Below are 15421 nucleotides of genomic sequence, written 5' to 3'. Positions count from 1 at the left end.
CTAACTCGACTGTTACATTTCGCTCGTGCCAGCTGTGGCTAGCGAGCTCAGTCGCGGCGGAAAATAATTAAAATCCCATGGAGCATACATGGCGCGAATCGGCCTGTTCAGGTGGATTGCCCGAAGGTTGTGCAACGAATCGCAATGTACAGTTGATTAATTAAAAGTATCCACTTACTACCTTACTGAACTTACGGCGCACGTTGCAATAGCAAAATTGAAGCCCATCAGTAGCGAAGCCATGCATGCATGACTTGCAGAAATCCTAAGGCTAGCGCCGCTTTCGAGATATTCGTCCCTAAAATCTGCTAATAAGTGCACTGGCGTTGCAGCTAAAACCGTCCCAAATTGCTTAATGCATACGTTCACGAAACTTAACAGGAACGCCGCTGCATTTCGTAGTGGATTCTGAAGTGATATATGTCGAAAATCATGCCACTCTTAATATATTTGAGAAAAGCGAATGATTTCGTAATTTGCAACATGTGCCCCAAAGTGAACAAGTAAAATGTTGGGAACAAACAGCGCTTGGACGAGACGAAGCAAGGACGACAGACTATAGGTGCTGAAGACTACCGTCCTTCGTCCGGTCAAAGCGCATGAGAAAGCATGCGCTTGACGGGAAAGCATGAGAGCATGCCCGTACTCACTAAAAGAGTCAGTACCCAGTACCCAGTACCCAGTATCAGTACCCAGCCCAACACTGCTAAGAACGCGGCTGCCATGGCCTATCTTGGATAAACGCACAATATTAGATAAATATAAAGAGCAAAGAGCGCGTGAGATTTCCGAAGCGTTTTCTATCCAATCACACGGAAACTCCTACGTCAGTGTACCCCTGTTTCCCCGCATACCTGCAAGGTTAGCTATTTGTTAAAAACGTGACGCCGTGCTTTGACGACGCACGTGATGCGATTATTGCAATCATATTCCTGCGCAGATACCGCGTCTCTGCAGGTCTTGTGCGCTGAGCCTCTGTTTTGTATATATTGCATTCACCGCAGTAAACCAGTGGTGTAAGCCCAGTCTGTCGTCCTCGCTTCGTCTCGTCCAAGCGCTCTTTGTTCTCATTCCAATGACGTATACCATCCAGCCCAGTCCAACACACTCTTTCAGATAAAATGTTAACCAGTGAATGCTGCCAACAATGTTTTGATGATGTATGTGTTTTAATGGCGCAAGGGCCAGGTCTGGCCAAAGAGCGCCAACCAATGAAGTGTTACCGAGGATAATCTTGAAAAAATTCAGTGCCGTTCCGCTTTGTGAACAAGGATGACCAGCGAAGATGTGTATGTGTTTAATGGCGAACTGCGCTTCCGCCGCGGGTCGGCCCGGTAATGCACTATATTCGGGATTGGCCCACGTATGGTGAGTGCTTAAAGCCTGCTTCCCCTCCGCCGCAGGTAGGCCCGGTTGTGCACTATTGCGGCGTGGTAGAGACGGTCAAGAAAACAGTAGAAATAGCCGATGAGCTTTGGCGTACGCAACTACTTGGCCAGTCCTGAGCCTGTCCGGGACGACAAATCGAAGAGCACCCACTGTGAACTACATTTGGAGGTCATACGGGGTGACGGACGTGAACGTTTAAGGTGGTGACAGCGGTAGGTTGCGACGTCTGCAAGTAGCTGTGTCTCTGAGGCAGCAGCAACCACCGCCATGTTGCGTATGCAGCGGCGGCGGCCGTCGGCGCCGCCGCAGATTCCTTGACCGCAATCTCGTGCAAGCTCCCGTTGGCGCTCAGGACGAGCGGATTCCATCTTTCGAAACGGCGCGCCGCACAGAAACACCTGCCCATCGCCTATCCTCGCGCCTTATGAGATTCTTATGGGGGAGGGGGGGAGGGGGCGGAAAGAATGGGATGAAGTGCAGCACAGTAACTCTCTCCGCAGAGGACACCTCAACCGCGCTGCACAGGGGGAACAGAGAATTGAAAGTACCCTGCGCGGCCTCTCATTGGTCGCCTCCTCCTTCTTAGCCGTCGCTTCTCTTCTTCAGGAGAGAGCGCCTTCCTCGGTCTGCCCATCTTATCGGTGGATCGGACACTGATCCCGCCAATCCCGCCAGCGCACGCCGCATCAACTAGGAGTGCACGTGCATGTCAGATCATAGGTCATCGCTAGGCGCAGCCGATACCCCACTGCGTGCCTCCTCACCCAAACACCTGCGCCGCGACGCGCGCTCCTACCACCACCGGCTTGGGAGTGGCACATCTAGTGACGTAAGCGGCGAAGCGAACGGTTCGTATTCCGAACCGTTATAAGATTCGGCCCCAGCTTATTGACCCTTTTCGCGGAGCAGTTAATTCTAGAGAAACGAGATGGCGCTGTCGGCGGCGCGCCGCTGCACGTCGCCTCAGCGACAACGCACGATTTCGAAACCATTACCGCTTCCACCTTGCTTCTGTGTGACAAGCTGTCGGAAATGCAACTGGGTTTTCGTTAATGCTCTTTTCTAATTATGCCGGTTGGAATCGTGTGGACTGAAGACGTGTGCAGTAGTTGGCTGCAAAAATAGTGTCTGGCATATTAAGGAAAAGAGTTAACCCGTGCAGCCAAGTTCGCGGACCGTTGCTGCAACTGTCCGTACGTGTTACCCGCATTTCGAAATGTACGGCTTGCTTCGAGAATACAGAAATTTGCTTATCTGCCGGCGTTGTGTCACTAATCTTCAATAAAGTGCTTCGGCCTCGTAACGTCGGCGAGAGTAAGTACTACTCGCTAAACAATGACAAAGGTCGTAGCGCCGCTTCCTGTCATACTACGTATCGCGCACAGTATCTACGCGCATCTACCCCAACTGGCACGGAATCTTACGCCCACTCTATCGCCAACGTGTCAATGAATCAATGGGCGCATACTTCCATATATGCGCATCATATACGCACGATAAATGACGGCCTACAGCGATAGCGCACGAATGGTCGAAGCTGAATCTTCCGTGACTGTCCATAAGAGTAAGTGAGTTACTAGCGATAATATATCTTAGCTACAAGGTATTACAACACACAAAACAGCTACGTTCCAAGCCTTGCGCGCAGCAAGAACAAATCTATCGGAACTGAGGACACCCGCGAGCGATTAGGCAGAAAACAATCAGATAGCGATCGCACCGAGCAAACTTACCGAGTCAGAAATCTGATAATCCGCAGCTTCAAAATATTTGACAACTAAAGAATGAAGAGCAAAACACACTAACCCTGATTCAATTAATGAGCGGAAACTATGGGTAGCTTGGAATACATAGTTATAGCCTCGCTTTTAGAACAAGCACCATATACGCTGCTCAAGCCGTTTGGACATATATTAATAAGCTTCCAAAGCGCCTTTGCCTGTTCTCTGCAGCTGTGGCCAGAGCTTCGTGTCGTCTACCCAGTCACCGTCGACGATATCTCCCTAAACAGGTTTCCTAAGCCGCACCGGTGACATACACACCCACTGTAAACGCGGTGGTAACGGGGGCAGTTGAGGCAAGCAATGGACGTGTCACCACGTGATCAAGCATGGCAGCGCCCACGGAATCGCTGCGAATATAGCTACCCTTGTTAGACGCCAAACTGTCGCTAACACTTTGTTGTCGAAGCATCATTGCTCAAATTGAAAGCGAATAGAGATTCCTGTAGGGAGCGATAGTTCCAAACAGTGCAGGACGACGACTTCATAGATCCAAAGCGGCCGGCTTTCGCCTCGAACGCGCCGCCATATTCTGTCGTGTATGGTAGTGCCGGTGCCGTTTGGAAAGAAAATCGCTGGACTCTCCGACGAGCCCTATCCCACCGACGCTCCGGTGGCACGGCCGTCAGAGATCCGTTCAGACTGTTGGAGTCGGTGCAGTTTGAAGGGGCGCCGACAACACGGAAAACGCTGTCGCCATCAGTATCCAGTCCAATATCGGTGTCATGTCGGCCTAGAGTGAACGACCCTTAAAGTGCCCCTCACCAGGCCTGGTCATTTTGAGTTGACAAGCGCAGGGCATACAATCAGCGATAACGATCGTGCTTGCAAAGTTTTACAATTACTACGCGCCGCGGAAAGAACCGAACGACATTTTTTCTGTTCTCCTCGAGGCAGCCGCGCTCCAAGCCATAGGATGACGTACACGTATCCCCTAGGCGACGGAGGAAGAGGGGGGAGGTCGGAGCTGCGCGCCTATTGGCCCTCGACACAGGCCACTTCCGCTACCATGGCGGCACCCAGGGCCGCGGTCTCCGACGTTGCCTCCGAGATTTAAGTTTGTTTAGGCCGCGACGCTGGGCGGCAGCCGCGGTGAACGGGATGCAGCAGTGGGCACTGACGCCCGTTTGGTGTAGGGACACGCATCACTTGCATTGTGGTGTATTCGAGGCACGTGAAACAACTTGAAATGCTTCAAAAAACGCCTGTGCTACGTTGCGCGAGGGTTTTGTGCAGGCTTTTGACAATGCCCCGCCTCACTGCCGAAAGCCGCGTTGCTCCATTTTCAACGACGCTGAAAAAGCCTTCATGCGGGGAACGTGGACACGCGCAACATCGACAAGGAAGAAGACTGCGGCGACATGATAATGGAGTCATGAAACAGCCGATTCCTTAGCGCGAGCTTCTTTAACAGGTCCGGTGATATCTGTGCTGCCGGCAACTGCGCACATCACTGCAGCCAGATATAGGCAGTTTTCTTTGACCGAAGACAAAAAAAGCCCAGCCATTTGCAAAATTTTACGATTTCATGCATCTAAATTATGCTTGGAACCGACAATGGTGTCCCAATCGACAATTCCAAGTATCCTTTACAAGGCTTGCGTTGCCGTATCGCAACACTTAATTTTTACTTGCACAGATGTGGTCTGGCATATCCCTTTAATGCTATTTCTGCAATGAGTCGGAATCCATCGATATTTTTTTATTATGTCGGCGGTTTTCTACTCATCGAAAACGATGTCTAGAAATTCTGCTTCGAAATCTAGGTCTGCCTTTAAGCAGTACTGTTATACTCTCCCTTGAAACAACGGTATTAGGATACAGCCACAGGAAAGTTTGCCTAGCCATTTTTAATTTCGTATGCGACACAAAAAGACTGCCTTATTAATATTTCGTAGTTCCCGCATTTTGATTTACTTCTACTTCATTTTAGAAAATTCGAAAAGTAAAAACACAAATTCACAGGTAAAATATTATTCGAAATTGCTCATGTTTAAGTATATCCTTCACTTTATGTAGTTCAGTAATAAGTTATTGTTACTACTCCTATAAAGGCAAGGCTCACTATCGTATTAAACACTACTTTATCTCATTCATTAATAGTATATATGTCTCATTCTAGATTATTCATTTATTTTCCTTTTCTGGGTTACTTATTTATTAACTAATTTATTTTATTTTTCAATCATATTACCACCCGATTCGTGGCCTATCCCCCGTAGTGGGTTTGTGGCATTGAGGCTTCATCATCCTTATGTGTTAAGGCCACAGCAATAACGACGACACGGTAAGTTTTTGTTGCAGTTCACAGTGCATATTTCCGAGAATGCTGGTACGATCAGATAAGACTTAACGCCCCATACGTTACGCGGAGCGCGCACGCGTCCAAAATATTTGGACGCCACACAGTAACTCAGTGCATGTCACGCGGAATGAAAAGCACGCATATATTTGCAGATGTAGGTCCATAAGCTTTCATTCAAAGCATGCTTCAAACCGTAAGCACTTTCCTGCTGCCGCGCGTGCGGCTTTACTCTGACCCCCCATTCTTCATGGGATACGATTTTCTTATACTCGCTATGCGTGAAGAAAAAACGCTTGGCCAACACGTAATTATCTTGTCTCTCATTGGAATAAAGCATATACCAAGCGGTAAACTACTAAAACACCGAGCTTGCTACGATTCTTCAGTTTTAAAAAGGAAACGGTAATTTCTGATGGCTTCAACGCACGGTTTCTGTGCAATACGGCGAAGCATTCAGTGTATTGCAGCGAAAAAGTTTTAATGATTGGGTTTTACGTGCCAAAACAACTTTTTGATTATGAGGCACGCCGTAGTGGAGGACTCCGGAAATTTCGGCCACCTGAGGTTCTTTAACGTGCACCTAAATCTAAGTACACGGGTGTTTTCGCATTTCGCCCCCATCGAAATGCGGCCGCGATTCGATCACGCGACCTCGTGCTCAACAGCCCAACACCATAGCCACTGAGCAACCACGGCGGGCAAACGAATTCTTTAACGCTACGCACTATCGAGGCAAGTAAAGCACGTATTTTTTCATAAAAGAATATACTCGTATGTCACAAAAATTATTGTGCCCGAAGTAACGGACATCAATGCTTCAATGTTTTTTTGTCTATTTAATCAGTACAGAAAATATCACACCAACTTTAGAACTAGATCAGTTCGAAACCAGCAAGGCATGTGCATGCTGCTGATATGAAAAAAAAAATGTAAAGGCCATGAAATGAACAAGTTGAGGACAAATATGTTAATGAAAATTTGTCAGTTTAGAACCTTGTTTACATTTCTGCACATACGCAAAAGCCAGGGATAAATCTCAATGACGGTGTCATTTGTTCTAATGTATTGCGCAGGAGCAGCTGTCACCGGTCGTGTATTGCGAGTAATTGCTCCGAAATTATAGTCGCAACAGGGAGCGCATATAGAAAGCAAGAGTTCTGCAATATATACGATGGCGAGTCAAATGAAAGTGAGCCAATGCGAATATATGACAAACGGGATAATTTATTTAAAAGCCGTCTCCATGAGCATTTAGGGATTTGTCCCACTGACTAACGAGTCGCGTGATTCTCGTCTCGTAAACCTCCTTGGATTGCTACTTGAAAAAGTCCGCAACTGACTCTTTCATGTCGTCGTCGGACACAAATCTGGTTCCCTTTGCGTGTTTTTTTTTTTTTTCAACTGCCCCAAAATAAATAAGTCGCAAGGCTACAGGTCTGGGCTGTATGGCGAATGTTGCAGCGTTTCCCACTTGAACTTTGTCACTTTTGTACTAACCACACCAGCTACACCGGGACGGGTGTTGTCGTGGAGCAAGATGACCCCATTCGTCAATTTTCCACGTCGTTTGTTTTTGATTTGACGCAGCCGAACCGGCGTTTCACAATGTCGGAAATTATTGATGGCCTCTCCAGGTTTAGCAAATCCGATCAGTAAAGCAACCTGACGACCGAAAAAAAACAACGTCAACAACACCTTTTCGACGGAAATGACGACTTTTACTTTCTTTGAGGGTGGTGCATTCGAATGTTTCCACTGTTAGCTTTGCCGTCGTGTTTCAGGCTCGTAGTAGTGGCACCATGATTCGTTCCCGGTAACAATTGCAGACAAGAAGTCGTCACCCTCATTGTGATACCTGATCAGATGATTCAAGGCAGCTCCGAACTTCTCCGCCTTCTGGCGGTGGTTCAAAATCTTGGGCATCCATTGCGTACACAAGAGCCGATAATCGAGATGTTAATGAATTATGGTGTGAACCGAATCATGACTGATGTTCACGTGCTCTGCCAGTTCGTCGATGCTTATTCTCCGTTATTGTCTAATCAGCTCATCAAACTTTGCAATTGTGTTGGGGGTGATTGCACGGTGGCTTTGGCCCGGTATTTTATCGTCTCTACAACTATGACGTCATTCTTTGAACCGTTTGCTCCAACGCTTCACAGTGGCCAGTGAAATGCATTATTCAGCGTACACGGCAGCCATACGGCGACTAATTTCATTTTAGGAAACATCTTCAGCTGGTCAAAAACCTCACGACACCACGCTGTTCAATTTTTGGAGTGTCCATTATGTCATGCAACCATGTTCAACCCAGTAAATGAGAGCATTAAAGAACCCTTATACTCACACCTGCGTGTCACACTTTTGTAAATGAGAGGTCTGTGTGCTACGCGCATGCTTCGCAGGTAATGAACAGAACCATTATCGCGCGGAGTGAGTTGGCTCACTTTCATTTGACTCGTCCTCGTACATTAGAAATGCGAAGATACAATGAAATATACAAATGCGAAGATGCAGCTTGATAAAGAGCAAAAAAAGTGTCACTGGAGCAAAGTTAACAAAGTTCACTACACGTATAGAAAAAACCTCGTAATAAGATATTTAAATATTCGTATAAATCTCCAATAAATTTACGTGTCTAAAGAAAAAGTCACTGTGTATAATGCGTCAAACAAGGCAAATAAACATGTTGCGCAAACACAGATTCAGAGATCACATAATCCTAAGGCCTGCCACCCCTGCCTCCACTCTCACTGATGTATCGCACGCGATGGAAGGCGGCGCCTGCTTCCTTGCAGACTTTCTCCCCTGCACACACGACAACCACCATCGTCGTCTCCCCCATGCCCCCCTCCCCCCCCCCCCCCCCCGCGCTTTCATTCGCACATACAGCATGCGGCGCGCGGTCACAAGGTTATGGCCCTTAGATTTTATACGGTACATGAGGGCTACAGCGACGGCAGGAATGCGCCTGCAGTGTCCATATAATTGCTAACGCAATAATATAATACGAGTATCCGGCAAATGAAGCGTCTCGGGACCCATTACATTTCGCAAAAGAAGAAGCAACAAACTCGAACTTTGACCATGCGACAAAGCGCTGAGCCGCAACGTCTTTTTCTTTTTTTTTAAATTTTTGTGGGGCGGGGGCACCTAAATGAAGAAACGCAAAGGAAAGCGTGTTGGCCACAGTCGAATGCCCACTTTGGGCACCTAATGTGGCTACCGAAGGAATATCGAAGAAAACCTGAGACACTTGGTCCACAGAGACGCATACGCATACTGCTCCGTATCCTGAAGAAATAAAACGAAGGACACCGACCAACACAGAAGTGCTAAAAAATGAAAAAATCTAAAAGACGTTTCGGCTTCGCTACGGAAGCCTTGTTCACAATGACTGCGAAGATCCGGTATCCTACACCGGCGAGACAAGACTTAACGGAGAGCCTGCGCTCAAGCGAACGCGGTGCAATCCGTCAAGACCCCACAGTGATGGCGGCGAACGACTATTGTTTCTTTTTCTCGTCTGCTAGCCAGAAAGCGTGCAAAACTCTCCCAGGCCAAAATCCACTCGGCCAGAGAAAAACTAATGCACATAGAACGTGCCGCGCGATGGTCGGGGCAACACGAGAAAAACGCATGCACTTTGGCTGGCTCCGGCAGCCCACGGGTAGCGAGAATAAGAACATTGAAGAGGCTCAATGTGTCCTCGCGAATAAAAGTCAAAGATGAAAAAAATAAATAACAACGTCGTTACCTTTGCTGGCTTTAGTGTCTTGACATGGACACTTTGGCGGAGGTGAAAGAAAATGCTGATATTCTTTTCTGTGACATGACGGCACAAATGAGCCACCACAACGCTTCGTCTCATCCGACCTCGCTGCGTGCTTTGTCAACTTGTCTGATAGTGTGTTGATTTGGCTTGTCTCGTTGTGTGTTCCGATGTACGACTTTAGAAAAGTCAATGCACCTTTGGCGTCAAATGTTTAGAACAACATTAAACGCGGAAAGTTCCGGAATTGAAAATCTAAAGCTCGACTTTCGAAATGTCAGTGCATCTTTCAAATCAAAAGTTTTTAAGAACTTTATGCCCATAAAGGCTCGGAATTGAAATCCATGCGCTCCGTAGATTCCGCGGCCTCAGCGAGATGCCGCGACGAGCACGCTCACCATCAAAATCAACTTGAAACTTTGTGCTCAGACGGGGCTCTAGAGTTCTGCGAATCCCGGTGCCTGGGTGTGGCCGCGAAATCCAGCCCTAGTTCGCAATGTGCGCGCTGAAATGTCTTTTTGAGCGTGAAAAATACCATTCTAGGGGAAATCCAGAATTATTTCCGGCGCCTGGGGGTTGTTTTGGTCGCCGGTGCACGGACAGCACGAAAAAAATTCGGGCGGAGGGGGGGAGGGCTGAAGCCCCATAAGCCCCCTCCCCTGGCTACGCCCCTGGTCACACCTCGCGCATTCACAGATTCACCAACTCACTAACAAAATACTGCTGGGATCTTGCCAGTGGCCCCAATCATAGCGCGCAGCAGCGGGTTCTTTGTTAGGCTACGTACGCGAAAGCGAGTAAGTGTGCGCGCTCCAAATAAATCTGGACATCCCCTAAAGGCGTGGAGAGCACACTCAATCTAAACCAGTCTCCTAAATGTCACGCTTCACGAGGAGATTGGGCCTGCGCAATTTAGTTTATAACCATGATATATTAAATATTTACAATCATTTGATTGAGGTGAATTTCCCCTCCCTCCCCATTCGCATTGTCCTCTCTCGGGCTTACTCGTGCCAACGGACCGTACTGAAGGACACACAGATTCACATTCACCTGGGATCGTGAGCACTCTACCTAGCCCTCGGTATCATAACTGGACTACTACTGGAACTACTACTGGATAACTACTGGAACCGCACACGATTCAGGCTTACTTAAAGGGACACTAAAGTGAAAAATAATTTCTTCTGCATCAGTGAATTACCGTTCTACAACACCAAAAACACCGCTCTTACAACGATAAGACGTTTGCTAAGCCAGAAAAAGCGCAAGAACGAAATACGGGTGGCGACGCCTACTTAAGTTCCCGCAACTGGGGGCTGTGACGTCCTGGATTTTGATGGCATCTTCTAGGGCCTACTAATTATATATAGCGGTACAGATTGACTACATTGTGTTCTAAAGGAACCAAATATTGAACATGGCAAGTTTCGGGAACCCTTATTCAGCCAACGCGGCCCAAATGCGAAAACATACTTTGGAATCCCTGACGTCACGCTGACGTACAGGCGCTGGGGTTTCGGCGCGAAATTCAAATACTGATACTTGGACCTTCATTTTCTCATCTAATAATCAAACTATTTTCTTTTAAATAACTGCCTGCAGGGTTCTCAAACAATGCTTCATTAGTCTAAACTGGTTTATTGTTTCGCTTTAGCGTCCCTTTAACCTCACTCATGGGAGGCCCCGAGTCTAGAGTCAGTCGACTCGTGAGCAAGATAAGCGACTTATGGCTGAAGTGTAACGTCTGGATGTCTAGCACCGACGAGCAAACAGCGAAGCACGATTCGCGACAGACAGCCAACCGTATGAAACCCCCCTGACGGCCACCGTATCAATTGAGTGCCGAGAACCGATAAGCGACAATGCACATCCAGGAAACCGATTATCGGGGCGCTGCTTAACAGACAAACGTGGACCGAGCTATACATCCGCAATCAAAGAACGCCAAATCGCTCCAGCCAGTTACCGAGAGGTGGACGAGTTACATTGGTACCAGTTCACTTTCGAAATGGACGCGTACATTTTTTCCAAATGGAAGAGTACATATGGTGCGGTCGTTGATGCAGCACAGCGTCATGTATACTGTAAATATCAGAACTCTTGTTTTTTGTTAGTTTTTTTTCCGCGCTGCGCATTTTTGACGCATGAACGTGGGCTAGCAACTGCTTTGTCCCTTTCTTGCGGAACTTGTAAGGGTGAAAAATAAATTGTCAGACTTCATAGTGACTCAATGATTCTGTGCCAGGGGCTCAGGAACAGCAGTACCGAGTCCCCGGCTCCTCAATACGTTTAGAGACTGTTACGTGGCCAAAAGAAGAGCCCACTGTGGGAGGCGGTCCCATGACATCACGCGGTAGTCTCTAAACATACTGAGGAGTCGAGGAATCAGCACCTGACTCGTCATGGCCTCCGAGATCTGGCGGCGCACGCGGCCAGACACCGTGCGCCGGCCGATTTCGGAGGCATTTTAATCGATCGCAGAGGCCGCTACCCACCTCGGACTGGACCGGGATAATGCAACGATCCTAAACCATTCCTTGTCACGCTCCGTCAGTGATGTCAGGCCTCGTTATCAGCTCCGGTCGCGTTATCAACGGGACTAACCGGACGCTAAGATAACCACTTTCAACAACACAACCTTTCTAAACACGCTTTTCTCCTCATTTACCAAGTACACTTACGAACCTATATCAGATGCAATTGCTCGCTATAGCCAATATCAGCATTCTTCGCTGTGTATTTAATTTCGCTCCACACAAACCCGGTGTGACAGGCTGCTGAGGTAACCCAACTAGCGCCAGCGAGATTAATACAGCTCAGAGAATAAAAAGTTCGTGCGGTGTATAAACTTACGATGCCGTTAATATGTGCATGTAGGTGAGCTAGTAGTTATTTGCTTATCATGGCGAAGACAATTAAGATTAGGGCCACAAGATACGGCACTGTCAGGCGCTTCTTGGCGCTGTCTTTTTTTTTTTTAGACAAAATGTCATACTGACAGCCCTCAGCTGCCCGCGCGAAAGAGAGGTACAGTGCATGAGGTGTTAAAATCAGATGTTTACAGCATACATAACGCTTTATACTGCAGCAACGATCACACCATGTGTGCTGTTATCGATTGCGCCCTCGCACTGAGCTTGAGCATGAACATCAGGCACCGCCTGTTGCATTTGGCGAAAGTTGTAAGATTTAAGCTGAGCACGTGCAACAAGATGTCGTCAAATGATCTAATTGATGTCATGAGGTTTAACGTCCAAGACCAAGACTGGGTTTCGGAGCGCTACGGATGATATTTTTTTATACCGTAACCTGGGGTTACTATACGTGCCTAGGAAGCTAAATACACGAAAGTCTCTTTTTTTTTTTCGTTCTGCCGAAATGCTGTGCCGCCACGGTGGGGAATCAAGCCAACGACCTCACGCTCAGCGGCAGGACCGCCACAGGATCTAATCGACTTTGCGAGATTTGGGCATGACGATTTCACGCTTGATGTCAATTCAGCGACTGCAGAAGTCGGGAGTCGCTGCACATATAGATACCATTTTCGAACACACCACATATCTGACCAGTTGGCATGTTCACGCCGATTCGGCACCAGACTAGACGACAGGGCAGAAAAAAAAAAGACGTGCTCAGACAAAAAACAAACGTCGTTTTAGTCTACGTTTGGTATTCGACAAACGCGAGCGCTATATAATAATAATAATAATAATAATAATAATAATAATAATAATAATAATAATAATTCAACGTAAAAGGAGCACGTTGTTAAGTTGTATGGCTAGCGCGGACAATCGCTCCCGCTGACGTAATGTCCACAAGACGGTGCATGTGTCGTGCAAACGTTACATGCGCATCAGCGCTTGGCGAGGCAGGCGTCTATAATTACGCAGTAACAAATACCGCCTATAAAGTGGCGTATAGCAAGCAGTAGTAGTTGGGAAGTATCACCGAACTAGTGAAGAATGACGACAATAGTCACATCGTGCGTCATCCAAGTGTGAAGAACAATTAAGTCGGCACGACCCATCCTAAGTGAAACGTCCCGAAGCAACACTGTTGAGCTACGAGAGGTGCCGTAGTGGTGGGCTCGGGTTTTGACTACCTGTAGTTATTGATCCGGCACCCAAAGGACACGAGCGTTTACGCATTTCGGCCCCCATGAGAAAGCTGCCATCGCGGGCGGGGAATCAAACCAGCGAAGTCATGCTCAGCAGCCAAACGCCATATCCACTACTGTGTCGGCGCGGCAGGCAACGAAACCAGAACGAAAAAAGTTTGGGTTAAACACACTGGATGCAATCGCTGAGGCACAGACGTCATGAGTAATGAGGAGCGCGTTTTTTATTTATATTTTCTTGGTCTCCTTCCAGGTGTCATCAGCGCTGTGCGTGCATGGACGACTTGATGCTGCGTAGCTCGGTGCAACCGAAATAAGAATCGAGCGCGCGTGGCGAAAGCAGGGAAATACGTCCGGCTGCTTTACGTCGCGACAATACTTAAACCAGACAAAATGTGGAATTAGGCATGACATTATTGTGCGCCAAAGCTGTGGCTTTAATAGTTCACAGGGGAAGATAAACTTCACAAAAGGAGACATTAAGATAACGACACGGGTCAAACGGAGTTGCACTGATCGTCTGCACTTCCAGTGAGATCAATTTAGCCAGCGCTGGTTTAACTCACGAGCAGATATAAGTTGACCTAACATGGGAGTGGCAAATGCTCAATAATAGCCGGCACGCATTGACAGTAACGCTATCGCCATACAATAAGCTTACAATAGAACTGCCAAAGCACTGCAGTAAACAGCCACCGGCTAAATTGCACCTTACCGTTTCATGATGCCGGTGAAATATGCGCCGGGGCGTCGCTCCACGTAAGCTACTGCGGCTGCTCGGAAGGGCTTCGAACAAAAGCGGCGGAGCCTTTCGCCGAGGAGAGGTGGAAAGGGACACGGCGATCAGAGGGTGCGTTATCTTCCGAAACAACAGGCCGAAGCCATAACAAGGGCTGACAAAAGCCGCAGTTCGCTACAGCTGCTGTCCGCTGCACGCCGGCGTGCAGCGTGAGACGCCGGTAAGATAGCAGAAGTCCGTGCGTCTCAGTGGGCGGCCCGTCCCCGCGGGTAGTACGACGTTCTGGAGCGATTCGTTGCGGTCCAGTCGGGGCCGAGGATGAATGGACAAATAGAATGTCACTGATGTCTCGCCCACAGCTCGCGACGCTGGCAAATACGCAATTGCCACGTAAACGAAGCAGCAACAGACGACGACGACGCCGGTTGACAGGCGCGGGCGCCGGGAGAGTGGCGGCAGGCGGCGGTTCAGTAAACCCGTGATGCGCACCGCGATGCGCTTTCCACTCGCGCCTTTTCGCCGCCTTGCTTCGGTTTCGTATCATAGTTCTGCCCGTGCTTGCCTTCCGTTTGTTGCGACTCCGCTTGGAAGTAACTATAACGGAGTAGCTTTAGGCGTGACTGCGCCAGCAGTAAAGCTGTGTATACTTTCGACATCATACCACCTTTTCTTTCTCCTGCTTCATCTAATGTAGAATTCGCTGCGAAGTGTCGGAAATGGGCACGGGCCTATGCACCCGATTTTATGCGATTTACATCAACTCTTTTAGGCTTTTTTACAGCCACGTCACATTAACTTCACAGAACCCATGGATCAGTCCACTGCGAACTCATTAACACTAGCATGGCGCTCTTTGGCCATACCTGGCCGTTGCGCCATTAAACATCAAGCAGTCAATTCTCCCGCTTCATCTATGTAGAATTCGCTGCGAGGCGTCGGAAATTGGCACGGGGTTATTTATTTATTTATTTATTTATTTATTTATTTATTTATTTATTTATTTATTTATTGAGTACCTGCATCGCCTTAGAAGGCATTACAGCAGGGGGGTACATACATATCTACATCAGTTGACACTCATTTCAACACACAAAGCGCAGTAAAACGTTTCATTACATTGTGTACCATCAATATTTGACGGGAGAGCATTCCACTCCCTCGTGGTCCTGTAAAAAAATTCATAACGCAAGGTGTCACCCTTAAAAGGAAATTCATGGAGTTTCAAGGCATGGTCTCTTCTACGGGAAATGTACGATGGTAATTTAATATATTTGTTCCTGTCAATGCCTATTTTAGAATAGTAAACACTGTG

At 47.8% G+C, this 15421-nt stretch overlaps 1 protein-coding gene across 2 annotated transcripts in view; it reads right to left on the bottom strand.

Annotated features, from left to right (window-relative positions):
* Positions 1-14568, bottom strand: part of LOC142576597 (polyisoprenoid diphosphate/phosphate phosphohydrolase PLPP6-like) — a 39963-nt gene extending 25395 nt beyond the window's left edge. Inside the window, exon 1 of one of the 2 annotated variants that reach the window (XM_075686802.1) lies at positions 14086-14568. In XM_075686802.1, coding sequence (XP_075542917.1) covers positions 14086-14093 — 8 coding nt within the window. In that variant the 5' untranslated portion in view covers positions 14094-14568. The remainder of the gene's footprint in view (positions 1-14085) is intronic. The other variant, XM_075686792.1, reaches the window with a different exon arrangement.
* Between the last annotated feature and the right edge of the window lie 853 nt (positions 14569-15421).

The sequence above is a fragment of the Dermacentor variabilis genome, chromosome 1 (genome assembly GCF_050947875.1).
Source record: "Dermacentor variabilis isolate Ectoservices chromosome 1, ASM5094787v1, whole genome shotgun sequence".
Classification (NCBI taxonomy): domain Eukaryota; kingdom Metazoa; phylum Arthropoda; class Arachnida; order Ixodida; family Ixodidae; genus Dermacentor; species Dermacentor variabilis.
The sequence above is the reverse complement of the archived record's forward strand: the minus strand, read 5'-3'. Positions and strand labels throughout refer to the sequence as shown.